Here is a 23,217-nt window from a genome sequence, read left to right on the forward strand (position 1 = left end):
TTTAGTGGACATGTGCAGAAAAGAAGAAAAGTAAAGACAAACCCCATTCATTTCTGTTATTGCATGTGTTTAATTCATCCCATTCAACTTACATTTACTTCTTAGAGTTTAATTTGTGTTATGCTCTTAGTTTTTTTTGTTAACTTAGTTTTGTAAAATGTTTGCATTACGATGATAAATGAGATCTAACGTCATAGGAATAAGATCATTTTTAAAGATGAAGTGTTGGATATTTTGAAAACTTCTTTTTTGTTCAACTAAAAGTTTGATCATTAATATCCTCTAAATTGTCCTTGCTTACCTTTTCTATTCAGATTGATTTTTTGTTTTTTTGGTATGTCTACTCTCGATTTAGTACGTTAGTTTATGTTTTAGGTTGGTGGAGTGTTGTTTCTTGAGTTGGGTGTAGTGTTTGTCCAAGGTTTTAGTAGTTTTGTTAGATTATTGACGGTAGTGTTTTAGGGTGTTTGTGTCTTGTGTTTTATGTTTTATATAAAAAGGTTAGATATAACTGAAATGGTTATTATATAATTGCTCTTTATTGTTATAAAAAAAACTAATACCTCCTGTCATAACATTCTATTTTTAAGCAATTGCATCAGTTTTAATGGTATACTTTTATTCAATCTTCATGTCTACCAATAAATAACTATTCATATATGATGAGTTGGAAAGAATGGGTTATAAATGATAAGGATTGTCCTCTATTTTCATGCTGGATAGCATGCTTTCAAAGGATAAGAAGTAAGGTGGTTAGATTAATATGCTTATGTTCTCCTTGATATTTGGTTCAATGACAAATAACATTGGAAGTTAAAAACTAATCTAAAAACATACTTTTGTCTTTTTAGAATATGTAAAAGGGTGGATATATACCCTTATACCAAGTCTATAATATTGGAGTTTGATTATTGTAAAACAAGAAAACATTAATGGTTTTGGTTAGAAATCTCATGAGACTTTTATGATGTTGATAATACTGGTCAGTGGACTTAAAAAATACTATACATCATAATTTTACTCAAATAATTGTGTTTATATTTTTATTGCATACATTATTGTAGAAATTTTCACATTGATTAGATATTAGGATATTTCATAGTATACAAGTGAGCGTGTTTTTCGCTTGGCGTGTTTGGTGTCTTTGTTTTAAGTGGCTAGGCGTATCCTTCGTTATTCATAAGGATTCTTTGGCAAACTTTCTACAGTTCAAGTTAAGTCAGGTTTCAGATTCGGTTAATGACGTTTGGGGTGCAATTTGGGTTGGAGTTGTGAGTGGTATTTGGAATCATAGGAACTGCGTGTCCTTCGATAGGGGGGGTGGTAGATGCGCTCGAAGTATTTGCCTTAGTACAAGTAAAGGTTTGGTCGTGGATTTACGCAAAGTCTCATTGTGCTTCCTTCGAGTACTCTAATTGGGTTTTGAACCCAATGGATTGTATGAGGATGGTAATTTAATGTTTTCCTGTGGTTAGTTTAGTTGTTCCTTAGATAATCAGGTAGGCGTTTCGTGGTAAGAGTATGGTAAGGTGTTTTGTTTTTTATGTATAAGGGTTGAACCACCCCTAAAGTGATTCCCATTTATTTATTTTTTGTTGCCGATAAAAAAAAAAGTGAGCGTAAACCTCATCTTATAAGTCGGTTTTATGAATTAGACTTAAAGTTAACTTCTTAATAATTAAAAATTGTATGAAATGGTAGTTTTGTGATTGAAAAAGTTTGAATTGAATTAATCGAAAAAATAGTGAGATAAGGAGAATAAAGGGTAGGTTGAAGAAGGAAAAATGGTATATAAAATTGGAGAGTGAGAAAGAAAAAGGAAAAGGAGATGAAAAGGTTGGAAGGTTAGGAACAAAAATGGAGGTCAAATCCATAGCTCTTTTAGGTTTGTGTATGTGTGTGTGAGTTGGGGTGGGGTAAGAGAGAGAGTAAAAGGAAAGTGAAGGTGATAGGGGATGCTCCTTCCTTCAAAACCCTAACAATATTGCGCTTCTCACTAATATGTGTGCGGTCCTCCTTCATTCTTCTAATCTCAACACACCTTTTCACCCTTTCTCCTTTTTCTTTTCATTTTTTCAAAGATATTATCAACTTTCTTTTAAGGTTTTCTCATTAAAGAACCCACTTCAAAAATGCTTTTTCTAATATTTTTAATAAAATAATCTCAAAACGTAAAAATCTAATATGAGGTTCATATATTTACAAATACGATATAAAGAATTGTAAAATAGAAAAATAAGATGAAAATAATTAATTGTTATATTGATTAAATTAGATATTATTTTATAAATTAAAAAAAATTATTGGTATCTAAAATAGTTTCAATTATTAATAAAAATTTATAAAGTAGTTTCTAGAAACTATTTCATAATTTTTTATTAATAATAGAAACTGATCCTGCCGGTTGACCGGGACGCAAGAACCTTGCCTCGTCAAACCTTGCCTCGTCAAACCTGGATCGACTTCTGCGCCGTGTTAGCCTCCGTCTTTCACCGTGATTCACCTCAAGAACCTGCAAAAGACAGAACGGCGTCGCTGCGGCCGATCACGCTCTGACGCCCAAGTCAGCGACTGAACCACCAAATACTAAGAGAAAACTCAAGAACTCTCAGGAACCGTGCAAGATTCTCTCTCAGCGTACTCAAGTTCTCGCAAGCGTAAAAGAAGTAATCTAAAACGCGCGTACCTCAAAGTTCGTTAGAAACTCTTATATACCTGTGCACTTTCTCTCTCCTGATAGTTACACATCTGGACACGTGGCTCGTATCCAACTGTACACGTGTCCCCATCTGGAGCATCCTCGACTTGGGCGCCACCTCTTACTCTTCAGGTTTTTGGCTAAGTTACTTATGCATGGAACAACTCAGCGCAAAGCTGCCTTGGAACGTGATCTCTTCTGCGTGGCGAGTACGGGTGCCTTCATACACACCTTCCCTGTGGTCTCACCGGCCGCCTTCATGATCTACTTCACTTGCTTCATCATGCATGTCCAGGTGAGCTGTTCCCCGACCTCAACCTCTGGCTAGCTAGGAAATGACGATCTGACGACTTTATCCTCTGCTTCGAGAGCCTGGAACAAGCTTCCCTGATCCTTCGGCGATCTCTAACCATGTGGTCGTCTGGGTTCACATCCGGCGACTTCATGTCAAACCCGTTGACCGCCGGTTTAGGTATGCTAGAGATCGGAGCACGCCAACTTAATAACTGGCGACTACACGAGCCCCCCGACTTCCTTCCCTTCCGCCAGCCATGAGACCTGCTTAACACGCCTACATAGTAGCTTGCTGCCACGTCATCACTTCCGACTACCTGGACGGTACACAAGCCCCCCAGTCTTGAGCGAAGACTTGTCCAGCGAAAAGACTAAGTGGTCACGTCACTGCCGATCTACGTGGCGCTGGTGCAGAATTCCAAACATTCGTACCTTCTGCTTTTCTGACGCTCCACCAAACACCTTTCTAATCGCTCGACACGTGGCTTCATCAACGGTCATCTTTAGTTGTCGTTTGCGCTCCCGAAAGCGCTTGAAAAACCCTTAAACCCCTTTCATTTTCACTGTTTCATCATCTCTTTGCCTTCTCAAAACGCTCTGAGTTTCCTCTGCAAACCCACGACGCTCTTCAACTCTCTCAATCCCCCACTCCCTTCAACGCTTATCTGATCATCGAAAGGTACCTCTTTTACTTCCTCTGTTGATATTTGCTGCATTTTAACCGATTCGCATCATCCATTAACTGTCTGGTGCATACGCTGTGGGTTGCTTCTTCTTCTTCTCCCTTTTCGTAACTTTAGGGCTTCGTCTTCCATTACTTTCATCACAACGAACTTTCGTTCGTTCGTTCGTTTTTCATCCTTCGTTCACAATCGAGTCGACCTATACAACCTTCGCTCATCTTTCCTTTCCTTTTTTCCTTTGCAGTTCCCGCGATGGCTCGTACAAAGACCACCGCGAATCCTCCTCCCTCATCACGAAACCCTCCATCCCAAGCGCATAACCTACCGCGAGCATCTGGTGCTCCCTCTTCTCAGGCTGAGAGGCCCGCAACCTCTCGCCCCAACCTTGCGCAGGCAACTCCACCAGTCGCCGGAGGAGCCTCCATTCCCACTCCGGACTACAAGAAACTTTATCCGTGGGCCAACTCTGCTCTGCTGAAAGAAACCTCTTCCATAAACTCGACGTTAGGCGTGCACCGATTAAGGAAAGGGGACCAATCTGAGCTTTTATTCCATAAGGAGCATGACAGCAAAATGGCCGTGCTCCCCTGCCACCCGGATGAGCCAATCTGTGCTGACGACAAAGCGATTGATTATATTTACAAATACAATATAAAGAATTGTAAAATAGAAAAATAAGATGAAAATAATTAATTGTTATATTGATTAAATTAGATATTATTTTATAAATTAAAAAAAAATTATTGGTATCTAAAATAATTTCAATTATTAATAAAAATTTATAAAGTAGTTTCTAGAAACTATTTCATAATTTTTTATTAATAATATAAACTATTTTATATATCAATATTTTTTTAGTCATTGAAATGATATTTAATTTAATTTAATTAATATAGTGATTAATTATTTTTTGTCTCTAAATTAGTTGTTATTTAATGATTTTTTTGAAATGATATTAAAACCGCTTTAAAGTAGAAGGAAAAATTTGAGTCATAAAGAGGTTGACAAACGAATAGTGAATGATCATATTACAACTATTAAAAGTAAAAAAAATATTTACTAAAAAATAAAATTTTAAAAGACTATAAACTAATTTAACTATAATGTTGTGAAAGTAATATTTTTCAACTAATATATTTCCAAATATATTCTCATAAACTCCATAAAAAATCATTTTTTTCTTAACTTATAATTTATTAAGAAATTTTTTTACTAAAACTCTCATTCAATCAACTAATGAAAACATTCGACATAAATTATATAAATTAATCTAATGTGTAAAAAATATAAATATTGTTAGCGTACGAGTTTTAGTCTAATCTCACCATATTTTTGTATTTTTTTTTTTTTAATAATAATTTTTTCATCTGATAACAAATAATATCAAGTTGCATAATGATATTTAACATAAATTTTTTTATTAAAAATATATAAAATATATATAAAATAAATACACTGGAGTTTTGCATATAAAAATTAATGAGAAATTATGGAAAAACATAAGATATTTTCTATTTCCACTCTAACTTTTCTCTCCACTCTCAAAAGTTACAGAATAGTAGTAATACACATTGACTTGGACCTCTGACCAGTGTGAACGCTAGCCACCATTGACTCAAAGAGTTGGAGACACTCATACCCATTATCAATAACTTGGACTTCACTCACTCAACTTTGCATAATTTCAATTTTAGTGTAAGCTTTTTTCAATTTATAACCAGATTTTTTCATACACTAGTGGCCAACAATAATTTCTCTCAGTTTAAAAATTAAAAAAAAAAAGTGTCTAATCTCACTTTAAACATTTATTTATGAAAGTGTTGATTTGACTTTGGGTATTGGATTATAGTGGGTAATAATAAACTCACCAACTTGATTAAAAAAATATAGACCGTGAGTTGAATCAATTATGCACTCCCACATTTTAAAAAATGCATTATCTTATCACTTTGGTAAACGCAAAATCTGAATTTGTGAGGTACCAGTAAAAAAAACAGAGCATCTCAATGCTTTAATGATGTTTTTTTTTCACCACTCCTAAGATAGAAAAGTGCTAGCTAGGGTTGTTTAGACAGTTAGATGCACTCATTAGGATTATGACAAGTATTAAACTAGTTTTACATTTTTTAAGATTAAAATTAACTTGAATAAAAACTAATTTGTAAAAAAAATCTCTAATAAAACGTCTTAAATTTATTATTCTTTTATATATGCATATATGAACTATAAGTTATAAAAGAATTTTGTTTCTAACAGTATCACTTTTAAACTTAAATATACATAAAATTATTTAATTTCATACTTGCTAGAATATATATTAAGTCTGTTGAATTTTTTATTCCATAAAATAAATAAATAAATAAATATTGCTTAGATGGTTTCTAAGCAATTGAAGATGTCCGTCCTTCAGGTAAAAAAAGTATAAGAATTTTTTAAATACAGACTAAAGAAAATGAATTAGTCAAAAAATTATATATAATTATTAAATATAATTGTTTTTTATTTGAGTTGATAGAAAGTATTATTTACCAAATGTTACAACACCATTGCTTTTTTTACGGTCAAATGTCATAAAACAATAAAGTGATTGGTAAAAAAAAGTTTAAAAACTTTACCCACTATCTATATAACTCGTTGTAAAACCATTAATTTTAAAATTGGACTGGAATCATTGGTTTGACTCATTGTCTTGTTGGGATTAAAATCGGTATCATGATCAATTATTTAAATCTAAAAAATTAAATTGTTCCAAAATTATTAAAAAAACAATATATTTGTAAAAAAAAGTAAGTGTTTAAAAATATTTTATTTTTTATCATATGTTATTAAACAAACTTGAAAAAAAGGCGTATCCTACTAATTTATAATTTATATTTGATTTTGTTTTAGTTTGTGCTACATTTATTGTTATAACTAATGTTTATTGTATCCTTCATAATAGGTGGAACATTTGTCTTGTGTCTTGTCTTAATTACTTTGGAAAAATTAGGTTTATAGTTTTTTACATTTTCCGGGAAGAGGTTGCTAATGTTGATAAGCTTGCTAACTTAAAATTTATTCATAAAGACCAATTTCATTGGTATAATAAATTTCTATCTAGTATTTTCTTAAAGTTATTTATGATTAGATATAAACTACCTATGCATCAGTTTTGTTAATATATGAATTTTGATATAGTCTTTTATATTTACTTGTATTTTTTTATGTGGTGATAGATGATTATTGTTATTTTTATATTTACTTGTATTTTTTTATGTGGCGATAGATGATTATTGTTATTTGATCGATGTTGATGTAACAAATTTTATAATAATATTTAATATGAGAACTTTTATATAAAAAAACAAAATAGACATATGATAAGATATTGGCCACCTTGACGGACTTAGTTTAGCATTTAACGTTGGAAATAAATAATTTAACTTAAATATGTAAAATTCAAGTTTAAAATAAAAATATATATGTATTTAAAAAATCACTACAATTCTTCTAAAGTCATATTTGAAAATGCTCCTTCATTCACGTGAAGTATAAATGTTGGGTTTAAATTTTTAAATATGACTTTAATTGAAGTAACTCGGGTTTTTCTGCATTGAAGAGTTCAAACAATAATTTAGAAGATGGATAAAATAAATTACTATTTTAAAATGTGTTATGTGTGATTTAAATCATAATTTAATTGTAAAAATCAATTATAGATTTAATGAATTTGTTGTGTTTGGTTTATGGTATGTGTACCTTTCACATCTAAAAGTGACGAGGAAGAGCATGTAAGAATACAAGAAAGTATATGCAAGGATAAATTGATTAGTTTTAATGCTAATTGTAAAAAATTACATGCCAATATATATTTCTTTTTGTTCCCTTCCTTTTTTTCTATTTTTTATTTTTTTTTAACTAATATTTTTAGTTTTTTTTTTTTATCTTTATAAGTAATATTTCACTTCTATTCTTATTGTTTTTAACATAATATCTTACTTTGAACTAATTGGTAAATTTCTAATCACTTCTATTTCAACAAAAGTTAACTCATAGTAAGTGTTTTTTTTTTTTGGATTTTTTTTTTGTCATTATTTAAGCTTGATTTTGATGAAAAATTATTCTGTCGACTAATTAAGCAAAGCTTGATTTTTTGTGTGTTGTCTAACTATTCCTTAGATATTATTTAGAGTGCAAGTCATTTTCAAGTAAAGGAGGTATTATTTGACTAAATGCAATTAAAGTTTTGATTAAAGACTCAATTTTAAATTGAATTGGTATGAATATGTGTATATATGTATAAAAAATAGGAATTTTAGAGCAATTTTTAAGTATGGATTTGTGTAGATTAATGGATTCACTCAACTTAGTTTTATGTTGGATTGGAATTCTCTTTAAACCGAGGTTCAAATTTTGATGAGTAAATTGTAGTTTATGGTTTTTCAAAAAAAATAATTATATTTTTACAGACAATTTATACAGCTAAATAACAATGTAATTATTTTAGATATTATTGTTATGTAATAATGAAAATGTTTATTTTTTTATAAAAATTAGTTTTATATTTTATAATTTATTTTTTAGTTTTCATAATTTTCTATTGAAGTTTTAGTTACTATTAAAATTTTAAAACAAATAAGAGGGTCATTTTATTAAAATATAAAAAAATGGGTATATAGTTTTGTTAAAAACAAAATAAAGGTGAATATTTGTTAAAATTATAAAGATATGGTTGTTATTTTATTCAAATGTAATGAATGTGATTTATCATAAAATCATATAACTAACTAGGTGTATTTTCGTATCAGAATCACAAATTAGTATGAGTCACAATTTGATAGGTCACGAAGAAATAAAATTAATTTTAAATATAATTTTCTTATCTCCATTTGTGTAACTTGAAGGTTTAGTGAGTGTAATCATGGGTTAACAACTTGCTCGAAGACTGCTATTTTTTTAAACAAAAAAAAAATAAGTTTAGTATTTTCGTCATTTTACTCATTTTTTATGTTTCACTAATGTCATTTCCCCTCTTCAATGTCTTGTTCTAGTTGTTTACATTGTTTTTATGAACCATTTAGGTTTAAAGTATACATATATTTATCATATGATTACATTTAATAAATTATCAACGAATAAAAATACACAAAGAAGTAAAAAAAACAATTTAATTGGTGAATGCTTCTGGTGTTAGTTCTTTTTAAGATAGTCTATATAAAAATTAATTTCAACTTGTAGAATTTTTAAGAAAGGTTAATTTGGACTATAGTATATTGAAATTGATCCAAACAATGAATTAGAAATTCAGAAAATAAAAAACAGGCCTTTTTCTAAATAGTAAAATTGAATAAAATAAATGTTGAAAGGAATAAAGAAAAATGTTTTGTAACAGGAGGTAAGAGGAGTGTGGAAGGTGGGGGCAGAGAAGGTTAGTGGAGGCACCATATCTCTCTCTATATCTATCTATTTCTCTCTCTCTCTCTATATATATATATTATTATTATTATTTATTTTCTGTGAGAAAAGAAAGCAACCATAAACATGATCATGAAGACCACGACGATGCAGACAATTTGATACTCAAAAAAATATCATATGCTCCTCTCCTCTGTTAAACCAACATTAGTTAAAATGTGTTTGTTACTTAAATCATTTATTTTTTAACATACAATAAATTATATTAAAACAAATATATATATATATATATATATATATATATATATGACCTTAAGAATTGTCATACGTAGACACTATTCAAATACAGATATTTATAAAGTATGTTTAAAATTAGATGTTGAATCCTTAATATAAAATATAAATAATATTAAAAGATATGGTTAGAGAAAAAAGGTATTATAATTGGGAAAATTGTTAATAATGTGAGATTTGAAGTAAAAGTAATTAGAGAGATGTAATTAAGTTAATCCTTGGTTAGTTAATGGTAAGCAGAGTTAGAGTAATATTTAAAGAGGGAGAGGAAGCTAAACGAAAAATTACGAGTCCCCACTCTACACACTGAGTTGGGAACACGACACAACACAAAAGGCCTTTTCAAAATTTGCATTCCCAAAATAAAAGGAGAAAAAACCTCTCGTTAATGTTTTTCCCCAATAAGGAAACTCCAACTTCGCCCAATTCCACTCAATCTCACTCCCTCCGATGCCCACGCCCGTCGCAGCGGCGCGTCAATGCCTAACCGCCGACGCCGCTCGCGCCCTCGACGAGGCCGTCTCCGTCGCCCGCCGACGTGGCCACGCCCAGACCACCTCTCTCCACGCCGTCTCTGCCCTGCTTTCCCTCCCCTCCTCCTCCCTACTTCGCGACGCCTGCTCACGCGCCCGCAACTGCGCGTACTCCCCACGCCTGCAGTTCAAGGCTCTCGACCTCTGCCTCTCCGTCTCCCTCGACCGCGCGCCGTCGTCGCACAGCCACCTTTCTTCCGACCACGACCCGCCCGTCTCCAACTCCCTCATGGCTGCCATCAAACGCTCCCAGGCCAACCAGCGCCGCCACCCTGACAACTTCCACTTCTATCACCACCAACAAACTCACCATAACTTAAACATAAACCAAAACCAAAACCACCAACAACCCTTTTCTGTTTCTTCCGTCAAAGTAGAGCTTCAGCATTTGATTCTGTCAATCCTCGACGACCCCGTCGTAAGCCGAGTTTTCGCCGAAGCCGGTTTCCGGAGCTCCGACATCAAACTCGCCATCCTCCGTCCTCTGCGCCCTCGCGGCCCGCCGATTTTCCTCTGCAATTTATCCGAGCCGCCGCGGCGGTTTCCTTTCTTCTTCGGTGGGGATGACGGTGGCGGCGAGAATTTCCGGCGAATCGGAGAGCTTCTGGTCCGGAGCCGGGGGCGAAACCCGCTGCTTCTTGGAGCGTGCGCCGGCGACGCTCTCCGGAGCTTTGTGGAGGCTGTGGAGAAGCGGAGGGAGGGGGTTTTGCCGGTGGAGTTGTCCGGGCTGAAGGTGGTTTGCATTGCGGAGGAGGTCGCGCGTGGGGACGTGGAGGGTGTGGGGAAGCGCGTTAGGGAGATTGGAAGCTTGGCGGAGCAGTGTGTGGGGCCTGGTGTTGTGGTGAGTTTCGGGGACTTGAAGGGTTTTGTGAGCGATGAAGAAGGTGGTGGTGAGGGTTTGAGGGGAGTGGTTGGGGAATTGGCGAAGCTGTTGCAGGTTCATTATGATAAGTTTTGGTTAATGGGTGCCGCTGCTAGTTATGAGAGTTACTTGAAATTCGTGGGGAAGTTTCCTTGCATAGAGAAAGAGTGGGATTTGCAGCTTCTGCCTATTACCTCTGTCAAGCCTTCTGAATCCTATCAACGCCCCAGGTCCAGGTAAAACGTGCTTTTTTAAATATTATTATCATTCCATTTCTTGAACCTTCGTGTCACCTACGTATGTGCATGTGTTGATTACTTTTTAATTTTTAATATTTAATATCAACCAAAGTTTGAAGTTCAAGAAGGGGCATGTTGATGTCCCCGTGTGCAAGTTTGTTTATTATTTTTTTTTCATGGGATGAGCTTTATGAATTTGACTCAAGTGTTTTTCAATACGTACTCACAAGTGGTTGGTTTTAGTTGTGATGGGTTCGGATTGCAAGTATTTGAGACTTGATTGTGTATGGAAAAAATCTGATTGGATGGAAGTAACTTACGTTTGAGTAATTAGCCTTGGTCAGCAATCAATTATACTACTTGCAATCATATACGTAAAAAAAAGTATTTTTAAAACGCTATTGTTGGCATTTTAAAGCATATAGTTTGGATTGGGTTTTGTGGACATGAAGTAAGTGGTTTTATGGTGATAGTTTTATTGTTATTTTGAATGACGAAGTGGACTCTGGATTTTTCACGTAGTGGTTAGTTTTGTGCATGTTTTGTCTAAACTGTAATTTTTTTTGTTTTACAGCTTAATGGATTCATTTGTGCCATTTGGTGGCTTTTTTTCGTCACAGTCTGATTTGAAAGGTCCACAGAATGGATCGTTTTATTGTGTTCCGAACTGTCATCAGTGTGGTGAAAGGTGTGAACATGATGTCCCTGTTGCTTCTAAGGAAAGGTTTTCAGCTTCTTCAGCTGTCGATTCGCCTCAATCTAGCTTGCCTCCGTGGTTACAGATTGCAGAATTTGGCTCATCAAAGGGATTGAATGTTAAGGTGTGTACCATTCAGACACGTCAATCTGATTCATTATAAATTTATTTGTATAATCTGCACAGATAGGGTATTTAAAAAAAAATAGTGGGGTTATTTACCATCTTGAAAAGGGAAAAATTAAAACAAACTTGATTTAAGGTCAAGCTATAGCTAGGGTGAAAAAAATAAGTTATAATGGGAAATGGACCTATTTTGTATTGTGAATTTTCAAATTACTTTTTCCCGCTAAAAAATGTTGTACCCAATTATCGTTCTAAGCTTGTGCAATTCTTGAAATAACAAGCTTTTGCTTTTCTAAAATAACTGGTCAGTCTAGTAACATCTGCTTAAATTTAATGTTTCAAAAGCCTTAAAACTCCTTTTACCAACTCTCTTTAATTTGTCCAGGTGTGTGGTATTAACAGCTGATCAATACAAATCGAACCGTTGTTTTTGTATCAAATATTCCATACCGTCATTTTTGTTTCAAAGATGTCATGTAACTGGTTACACAATTTTGCTTTGCTGTGGTGACGAGTAAATTTTTTACAAATATGCTATTGATGAGATGTTTAAAATCGGTTGATTATTTTGCTCTGTAGTTGTGATGGGTATCTTTCTTAAAAATTAATTCACTGATGAATTGTTTAAAATGGGTTGATCCTTGCCTTTCTAGGGAATTGATATTTTTTTTTTGCACAGGAACGGAGATGAGACTAAACAAGCATTTGTATATTTACTGACTGATCGTAATTATGCCTTTAAAATCAAATGGCTCACATTTGCGACTATAACCATATTGTAATAATTGTACTTAGTATAACCATGTTGTACTTAGTTTGATGTCTTTCTCAGCCTTTTGGCTAAGATCAAGTGTAGTGTCGGTTCTTTAATATCTGATGCGTGGACTATTGGTTCATGTGATATTAAATTAATTGAAACAAAATAACCATATTGCATTATAATATTTTCTATTTGCTCGTTTTGTATTGGTAGTTAATAAGTTAGCACATTTAAACTTTTGAGTAGAAACCAACCTTCATCTCCTACGAGACATCCTTGCACATCATTTTTTGAATGTAACTTTAGTTCTGTTGATTGTATTGTAAAGCATCTGCAATAGATTTATACTGTATCAATGAAGTCCTTTTTGTTTTGTTTGTGTAAAAACCACTTTTCTTTCATTCAGTGCAGACCAAAGATAATGATGTTTTGCTCGATAGTAGTGAATCTGGGCCACTGCATAAGAACTTGGACAAGTTATCCCAGCACCTGCACCAGCGAGATACAAATACTTTTCAAACTGTTGTGGGGTTTCAGTGTGGGGCTGACAAGAAAAAGGAAGATGCTGACCATTGCAGCAGCAAAATCACAGACAAATCACCTAGTGAATACATCACTCTCAACTCCAATGTATCTGTTGGCATGCAAATGATGCCTGTGTCACACTCAAGTAGTCCTTTTCCTGCAGTTTTCAAGGCAAAGCAGGAGAAATATACTTCAAAACTTGCTGAGATGTTTCAGAAAGTGGAAGATCACGAGTCAGGTGACCTAAGATCGTGCAACATGTCCAATTCAAGCGTGTGTGATGGAAGTCAAATGTCTCCCACATCTGTAACTTCTGTAACCACAGACCTCGGGTTAGGAATATGCTCTTCTCCTACCAGCAATAAGCTAAAAAAACCTACAGTTCAGTATACAATGGAGCCTCCAAAGGAAATCCCAAGTCGGTTTTCTTCAAACTTCAATTTGGCTGATGGGAATATCTTGAAGCATCCATCGCAGTCTTCATCCTGCTTAAGTTTCGACTATTGTGGACAAGTCGATGCTAAAAATCCCAAGTTTCTTTTTGAAGCTCTTTCCAAGGAGGTAAGCTGGCAAGACGAAGCTTTACAGGCTGTCATCAAAACAATAGTTTGCAGCTCAACAAAAAGGGTTAAACACCGTGGAGAAAATCAGCCTGGAGACATCTGGATGAATTTTGTTGGACCTGATAGACTTGGTAAAAAGAAAATTGCCGTTTCTCTAGCCGAGTTATTGTATGGCAGCCGGGAAAGCTTTATTTTTGTGGATCTAAGTTCTGAAGAAATGAAAGGATGCAATGTGAAATTCAGAGGGAAAACTACCCTTGATTTTATTGTAGGGGAGTGTTGTAAGAAACCCTTGTCTGTGGTTTTCCTCGAAAATGTAGACAAGGCAGATATTCTAGCTCAAAAAAGTTTGTCTCAGGCCATCAAGACAGGAAAGATTACAGACTCGCATGGACGAGAAGTTAGTGTAAACAATACAGTGTTTGTTTTATCTTTCTCAGATTACCAAAATAGTGGGGAACCTTCCAACTATTCTTTGGAAAGAATACTGAAGGCAAAGGGGGGAGGTATCAAGCTACACGTTGAACATGTGACTGGAGACAACAGAAACCAAAGCAGAGGTGTCACTAACAATTCAATGGATGCCATGCCTAATCTAAATTTCCTAAACAAACGTAAGTTGTTTGGTGACGTTGAATTTCATGATCCAGATATTCTCTCTGATACAGCTAAAAGGGCACATACAGCATCAGGTTGGCAGTTAGATTTGAATCTCCCAGCCGAAGAGAATGAACAGAAACTAACAAATGAACCTGAACATGTCTCAACTGAGAACCGAAGCCTTTGGTTGCAAAATTTGTGTGATCTGGTTGATGAAACAGTTGTTTTTAAACCTTGTGATTTTGATGCACTTGCGGATAGATTGTTGAAAGTGATCAGAGGTAACTTCAACAAGATTCTTGGACCCGAATGTGTATTACAGATTCAGACAGAAGTGATGGACCAATTGCTTACAGCTCAATATGTCTCGGACAGGAATTCGGAGGTGGAGAACTGGGTGGAGGAAGTTCTTTGTGGAGGATTTACAGAAATACAGAGAAGGTATAACCTCACATCTAGTTCTATTGTAAAACTTGCTACGTATCCAGAACAAGCTCCTGGTGTACACCTTCCCCCAAGGATAATTTTAGATTGAATTCCAACCACCAAATGTTGTCTGTTTCTGCATGGATGTATAATTTAGCTGTAGCATATAGTGAAACTAATTTAGCCTTCAATCCTATTATTTTGTTGGGTTTGTTTGTCTAGGTTCTAATTGTGTATAATATGTAATCTGCAGCTAGTGCTTTGTGTGATTATCCTTTGCATATTTAAATCAAATGCCTTCTTTTGTTTTTTTGTTTTCCTAAGCTGTTAGATGGTGTAATTGATTCATAAAAATACTAATGAATCCGTTTAGACCCCAATATATATATATATATATATATATATATATATATATATATATATATATATATATATATATATATATATATATATGTGTGTGTGTATGTATGTATTTTCAATATAAAAGGGATTTATCAATTCTAATAAATGGAATGATGCATTTTTAGTGAATGTGCGGTTATGATTATTGATTAGAAAACTAGCAGTTAAATTCTTAACTATAATTTATTATTCATGTATGCATTTATAGCATAAATTCAATCATTGATTGTTTGTTAGTACTCCTTATCTTTTAATCTATATTTTTTAAATGAAATTACTTTTTAAAACATGGGAAGGAGAAAGCAAAAGCCACAATTTCTCATCCAGCACCATACTGAAGTAAACCCCAATAATTTGGGGACATAAAGGGGCTAAATTTATAACTCTAGAGTGAAAACCATGACATAGTCTTTGCAAAGAAGGATGTGAGCTTTTTCCAAGAACAAAATTTACCTAATGTAGATACTGATCAAATTTATAATTTTTTTTGGTAATTTTTTTTTATTAAATACATTATATATTAATAAAGTAAACTTTAAATGTGATTGGAGAAGAGTACCTACAATACTTATGGTATTCTGTAGAAGTTTTTTCTCATTTCAAATCCTTGATAACATCTATCCAATTTTTAACAAAGGCATGAATAAATTATATTGCTTATTTTTGAAAAAAATATTTAAATAAAATAGATTGTAGGATGATAAAAAAGTTGTTTCTATATCTAAGAAATTGACATAGTTAGATAAAAGTAAGCAGTATATTGTAATTGATGTGTATTTTTTTCCATTTCTTGAAATTATGTATCTATATTATAAAAAAAAATATTTTTAGTCAATGTGAGATATCCAATAAACGTGAAATGAATTTTAAATTTAATTCAACATTTTAAAATTTGTAAGATGAAATTTATATACAATTATATTATAAAATATATATCTCTAATTGACATTGAATTTCTAATATTATTTAAGGATGTTATTACATAATAAAAATTTTAATAAGTTTTTGAACTAGACCAGATTTTTTACTAAGAAAATTAGACCAAACTTTTCTTGTAGAAACCAAAAAAAGGTGTTTCTTCCTGCACCCTGTCTAATTCCTTCCTTCTCCTCATTAATTAGTAAAATGACTAGAATAATCTATCTAATTCGTCAAAGTTCTTTACAGAACATATTTTAGAAAATTTATTCCAAAAATCACATTGAAAGTTTATTCCGTAAATTATGTTCTGAAAAACGTTTTCCAATAATATATTTTAAGAATTCTGGAAATGTTCCGAATTTTTTTTGGAAAAAGTAATTTAGAAATCACTTTTAAAAAGGGTAAAACTGTTTTTGCAGAAAATGATTGGGTGCAGGGAGAAATTTATTGCGGGTGCAAGAACAAATACCCAATTAAAAGTTGGGCTTATATGGACTCTCAGAAGAAATTCCAGACCCGTAAGGGAAAATCGATTTCGCACACAGACTTTCTTATCACTTTTATTTTAAAAACAGTAAAATCCTCATTTTTATTCTCTGTTTTAAGATTAAAAAAGGTACATGAAAAATCCTAACATTATATTCTCAAACTTTATCCAAACATAGCTTAAGACTCCATTGTGTAAGGATAAATTCTCCCTCCACCATATCAATTTTAACTTAATCCGATTTTACATTAAAATTAAAAAAAAAAAATTGGAAAAAGACAAAAATGACCTTAGATGAAAGAAAGGAAGGTGTGAATAAAAAAATATTTCTAAAATCCTTTTTCCCGAATACATTTTCAGATTTGGATTTTCAGAACACATTTCTGAATTTCGAAATGTATTTCGAAATGTATTTTCAGATTTTGTGTTCCATTTTATTTTCCACCATGTATTTTTTATATTTTAGATTTTCTTTTCCTGGATTAGATTTTGATTTTTGAATTGTATTTTTGAATTCTGAGTTTTCAAATCCAAAATAGAAAATAATTTTGAAAAAATTTAAATATAATATGATGCAGGTTGAAATTGATATGTTACAGAAAAGAATTTGCCATGTACAAATCATTCTAGTATATCCAACACTCAAGAGTCCATGATCACGGAACTATTTTTTTGTTCCGTGATCCATAGGCCCACACTTTTTTTTTCAAAATTTTTAATATATATAATATATAATTTTAGTATAAAAAAAATAAAAATATATTTATTTATTTATTTATTTAAAGCCTTATTATTGTAAGGACCCGTGTTTTGTATGATAAAAAAAATAAATATATGAATAAATTATAAGTAACAATTAAAACTCATGTGTTTAATCTTTAATTAATTTAAAGTTGTAGGTTGCATTTTTTTAGTGGAGTGTTGAAAATATAATTTAGGAGTTGATACATAAATAGATGGGTTTAAAATTAGGTTGGAAAGAGATTTATTTTGTTTCAAATTTAAAAAAAAATAAAAGAATAATAAAGTATGGGCTTAGCAAGATATAGGGGTGGTATTAGCAAACATGAACATATCTTTCATAATCATCCCTAATGAAACCAAAATCAAGTCAACAACAAATTGAGAACCAAGAAAATCGATTTCATCTTATAGTAAAAATGAGTCCAAAATCAATTTCACACAGCATTAGATCCGAGAGAATTGATTCTCTTGCATATGTTCACGAGCCAAAATCGATTCTCAACAACTGTGTCACCAAGTTATCATAATCGATTATGTCTTTTTTTACACAACGAGGAGATATCCATATTTAAGAGGGTATTTAAGTAAAATACTATTATCCTACATGTACATTTGCGGTAATTTTTGCGTATGAGAGATAAAAGGAAAATAGATAAAACTCACTCTCTTATCTGCACCCTCATCTTCAAACATGTTGATTCAAACAAGGGAATAACTGGTTCATCCATCCGCGTTTAGACTCCATCAGTATAACATCAGTAAAAGTAAACAAGTCATCAGTGTTATCTCTTCCCCATTCTTTGTTTCACTTATTTCGCTTTATAAGAATAAAGATTTTTCTTCATCCGTGTTATTTTTCTTCATCTTTCTTCCACTTTCATTATCTATTCATGAAAGATAACTTCCATGTAAACGTTTTATTATGTTTTATAAAAGTTATAAAAATTAATAAAAAAAAGGAATTTATTAATGTAATGCTAAGAAAATTACAAAAAGGAACTAGTGTGTTTAAAGAAAATGAAAGGTAGCTTATTTTATCATTAAAAACAATTAGAGACAAAGAAAGGTGACCCACATCAATAACTGCTTCCACCATTAGTGAATATTATTGTATATTGTGTTGCTAACTGCCAATTGAATTTCGCCACATTCAAATTCAAATTAAGAAAATGGCTCAATCATGTACGTAACAAAATAAAACATTTTATATTAGTTTATGCCCAGTTTCAATTAAGCACGTGACAATTAAGAGTATCTAATTATTATTTAAAAGAATTGAATAATTTAGAATGGTAATTATTTTATAAAGAACAGGGATATGTTTAATGAATATATGAGAATTCTAAGTTTGGACGCTGTTCGTGTTTAGAAAATTCAAATCCGATGTCACACTCTTATGTTTATGAAAAACATATCCAATCATTTTTCCCTCAAATGCTTAAACTTATCCATTTTCTCATTCACCACAACTTGTTTCTTTTATAAATGATGAACACTCATGGATGTATTTAATGTAAGTTTTTAATTCTCAAATCCCCTTTTATCACAATTTGCTTCATTTCATTTACCTCTTATTTCTTATATAAATCAGATACTAAAATTTTCTTATAATATTCTTCATATTTATTTTTTTTAATAATTTTTTTTTTATGTAATGACAAATTATTGTTGTTACTTGAAGCGTCAACATAGCTGAGATGTCAAGTTGCATAGTGATACTTTAGATTATGTCTTGAATTTAAGATTATTTGGGTTGCATTTTTTTATTTGGAATTTAAGTTTTTCTTTTACAAAAGATTTCAGGTTAGATATCACTATGAAACTTGACATCTTAGTTAGTTTGGCATCACAAACATGAACAATCATATGTCATCATATCATATATGAAAAAAGTATTATTAAAAAAAAATACAAAAAAATATGGAGAATTAGATCAAAACTCATATGTTTACAAAAAGAATAAATAGGTAATTTATATTTATTCGTAAAGAACTTTAAGAATAGGTTAGATACAAACTTTTATGTCAATAAAATGAGTCTCTATGAATAAATACTAAGTTAGTCTGTTTATCCGCACACGTATCCATTTCACAAAAAATATGAGTAACCTTAAATATTAGTGTTTCACCAATTACGAATCATATACCAAACTTTAGTTATAACAGTAAATGCACCATTAACCAAGGCATAATCACATTTAAGTTATACATTACTTTTTGAGCTTCTTCCATGGAATTTAAGTTTTAAAATGAATCTATTGGATTAATTTAAAATTTTTTTTTGATTTTATTTATGTGCTATTTAGAATTATCATTTACATATTATATATATATATATATATATATATTAATATGCTGATTTTTTTATGATGTTATTCCAATAATTTGAAATTTAATTCCAATTTTTATATTAAAAAAATGCATATTTTTTAAACTAAGTGAACTTAGTTATTTAACTCACCAACCAAATCGAGTTTAAAGTTTACTAATAAGTGAGTCAAGTTGAATTGATCCACCAAATACTACTTAATAATAAACAATGGTGATACTTCAAATCCTTACTTCGTGAGGGTTTGTGCATGTTTTGGTGAGATAATTTATATTATTAATTTTGATTGAATTGCAAACTTTTGTATTTCATTGCATCGTGATTTTGATTTTTTTTATCATTTTATTAATTTTTACTTTTAAAACCCATAATTTTGATATATTTTTTTTATATTTTTATATTTTAAGATATTAAACTTAATATTAACATCGTGTTAATTTTGTATTTTGCATATATCGTTCTATTCCCAAATCCCGATCTCAAAAACCTAATTTGCAGTTTCTAATCTTTGGATTCGATTTTTGGTCTGATTTCTGAAGATGCAGATCTTGGTGAAAACTTTGACTTAACCCTGGAAGTTGAATCGTCTGACACCATTTAGAACTCACTTGGTGCTTCGTTTAAGAGGTCAATTTTTATATTTTAATTACTTAAACGAATATGCTAAATCTATAACTTCAAATAATAGTAAATAAAACAAACTATATATGAAATTAAAGATTCAATTAAAATTACAAAAATTAAAAAATCAAAATCCCATATCACACATTAAAACTAACATTATAATTTAACCTTTCAATTAATCAGCCCCGACAAAAGTGAAAAAATATATATATTAATTAAAGATTATAAAGTTGTTAACTAAAATTTTGAGAATTAATTAAATATTAATTTATAAATAAGTGAAAATATTTTTTTAAAATTAAATATTAAAAAGTTGTTGATTAAAATTTTAGAACTAATTAAATATTAATTTATAATTTTTATTAATAATAAAAGTACTTTACATATTAATAAATTTTTAGTTTATAAAATAGTATTTGATTTAGTAAATACGGTAACTAATTAATTTTTATTTTTTATATAATAATTTTTTGGAATAAAATATCTTATTTTAAAATGATAATATAATTAAATAATTCAATAGGTATCTAAATTTCAATGACAACTCACATCACAATCATAAAGTACAAATGAATTGATGTTTTTTCTATTCTTCTTTTCAAGAATAAAAAATCATTAGACACTACCTAATATATGAAGATTGTCAAATGTAATTAATATTGTAAGACATGTTTTAGTTTTTTAGTTTAATCTTAATATAACTTTCATAGAGTTGTCTCATTTTAAATATTTAATTGATGTTGTTTTATAGGCAATGAATGTATTAGTTTTTTATTGTAAATTAATTTGTATGAGTTTTAAATTATTATTTTACCTTATTTTTTATATATTATTTTTTAAATGTAATGATAATGTATCTATACTGAAATAATGTATAAATATAGAAAAATTTGAAATCAAGAACACCTTTGTAGGAAAGATTATACACCGAGTTTAAATCATTAATTTTATAAGTCATCCTTATTCAAGTGTGTTTTATAGGCATTAAATTGAATATTGTAGATCTTAAATCAGACTAGTCATACAAATAAACACAAATTATCTTAAAAACATTTATTTTTGTCTGATAATTAAATAAAGTATTAATTAAAATATAAATGTTATAAGAGTAATGAAATATAGGTTGCAAGTAAATTCTAAGAATAATAACATATTATTATAAAAAAATTATTAAATAACAACTAAATTTAAAAAAAATAAATTAATTACTATATTAATTAAATTAAAGATTAATTTTAAATTAATATTTGAAAAATTAATAGAAACTAATTTAGAATATAAAGTATAATATTGTAAGTAGTTAAAACTTTGGTAGCTAAGAGATTAAATATTAATTTAAAAACTATTTTATTAATAATAAAAACTATTTTAAAAATTAATATTTATTTTAGTTTATAAAATAGTCTATAATTTAATTAAATAATAATTAATTATTTTAATTTTTAAAAAAATTATTTTATATTTTTTTGAGTGTATAGTGAAACACAATAAATACATTGACATGTGGTGTGATGATTCTTGCACTTGACAGAGATCAAACTGCAAATATTATATTTAAAATACTTTGTGTTTGTATAAATTATTGTAATAAATCTTTGTTGTGTTATTTTATTTAGAGATATGTTAGCTGGTACGTAACATTTGTCCCCTCACTTTTGTGATCACAAATTGTTATTCGGATAAGAGGGGGAAATGGAAAGTGACACACCTTATCAGATTCTCTGAAACCATGAAAAAAATTTTAAGAAATTTCAAGAATGTGGTTTAAAAGATTCTTCACCAACAAAGGTTACCTGGAATTAGAAATAATTTTTGTTCATACAAATTTAAAATAAATAAGTATTTTTATAAAATAGAATTAGTTTATAAATAAATTTATTTATTTTAACTTGTGTACAATTTAAGTTATGATTAAATTTATTTAATACATATATTTTTTGTTTCATTGAAATCCGTCTTTATATATTTTCTATCCAATAGTTGATATTTGATTTCGATCTAAAATGAACTATTTGTACATTTAAGTTAAAGGTTATGAGACTTATTCCTCTTAAATGATGTGTTCGTATTTGACACACGTATTGAACACCGATACTTGTAGGATACTCGATATATATATATATATATATATAGGTGAAGTACCCAATTCAAACAATATTTATTAGATTTATGATAATTCTAGCATGATTCTAATACAATTTTAAAAATAGATCAATTTTTTAAAAACTCAAACTTATTGTAAATTTTTTTTATTATGATTACAAAAACAATGAACAAATTCTTTTGAATCAGCCATGAGAAACATCTTTTGCTAAAAAAAATGAAACATATTTTACACATAAATCTTTATTCTCAATTTTTATGATATAGATTCATGTCCTTGTGTCTTTTATATTTTATAAATTATATTTATTTTCGTATTCGTGTCGTGTTTATGATGTTGATCAATCTATTTGTAAAGATAAATGACTCCTACTTGTAAATATGTATTAGTATAATTTTTGTACTTAATGTATGATTTCACTTTTAATATTTTTTTAAAACTTATCATTAAGACGTCAATATAAGATTTAAACGTGTTCATGATCCAAGTATCTCAAATTTAAAATGTTGTATACTATTTAAACATGCATTGCCATTAAGCCATTTTTTTTGGATTTTATATAATTAGTAGTTTAAGTTGACATCAAACATTTAATATAAATTTGTCTTTGTTGAATACGACGTCATATGTTAATTCTTGTTTAAGGGTGACGAATGTGTCTATACAATACAAAACGGCAAGAAAACAAACAACATTACTGCCACACTAAGACAAATTGTTTTAAAAAACAATGTCACGTGAATCTGCTTCTAAAAAATTATGGATTCAAATTTTTTTATACAAACTAAATGTATCATTTAAAATAAATAATTTAATTTGAAGTTGTAGAGTCATTAAATGTGATTTAAAACTTTTTTGTAGTAATTAGCAGCGTATTTTATATCTAAACTTAAGATTATTAATTCAGCTTAAA

At 30.3% G+C, this 23,217-nt stretch overlaps 1 protein-coding gene and 1 pseudogene across 1 annotated transcript; both read left to right on the forward strand.

Annotated features, from left to right (window-relative positions):
* Positions 1-9,552: 9,552 nt before the first annotated feature.
* LOC137815082 (protein SMAX1-LIKE 8-like) lies at positions 9,553-15,007 on the forward strand. Its single transcript, XM_068618118.1, has 3 exons — positions 9,553-10,994; positions 11,572-11,818; positions 12,992-15,007. Exons 1-3 carry the CDS (start codon positions 9,814-9,816, stop codon positions 14,801-14,803), a joined length of 3,240 nt encoding a protein of 1,079 aa, XP_068474219.1. The 5' UTR covers positions 9,553-9,813; the 3' UTR covers positions 14,804-15,007.
* On the forward strand, positions 12,640-12,752 carry LOC137816751 (U2 spliceosomal RNA; annotated as a pseudogene).
* Positions 15,008-23,217: the final 8,210 nt, after the last annotated feature.

The sequence above is a fragment of the Phaseolus vulgaris genome, chromosome 1 (assembly GCF_000499845.2).
Source record: "Phaseolus vulgaris cultivar G19833 chromosome 1, P. vulgaris v2.0, whole genome shotgun sequence".
Classification (NCBI taxonomy): domain Eukaryota; kingdom Viridiplantae; phylum Streptophyta; class Magnoliopsida; order Fabales; family Fabaceae; genus Phaseolus; species Phaseolus vulgaris.

Excerpts from the sequence above, each read along its gene's own strand:
- LOC137815082 (XM_068618118.1), top strand. The coding sequence starts at position 9,814 with ATGCCCACGCCCGTCGCAGCGGCGCGTCAATGCCTAACCGCCGACGCC. Across the intron at positions 10,995-11,571 it reads TATCAACGCCCCAGGTCCAG|CTTAATGGATTCATTTGTGC; the intron begins GTAAAACGTGCT and ends TTTGTTTTACAG. Across the intron at positions 11,819-12,991 it reads CAAAGGGATTGAATGTTAAG|ACCAAAGATAATGATGTTTT; the intron begins GTGTGTACCATT and ends CATTCAGTGCAG.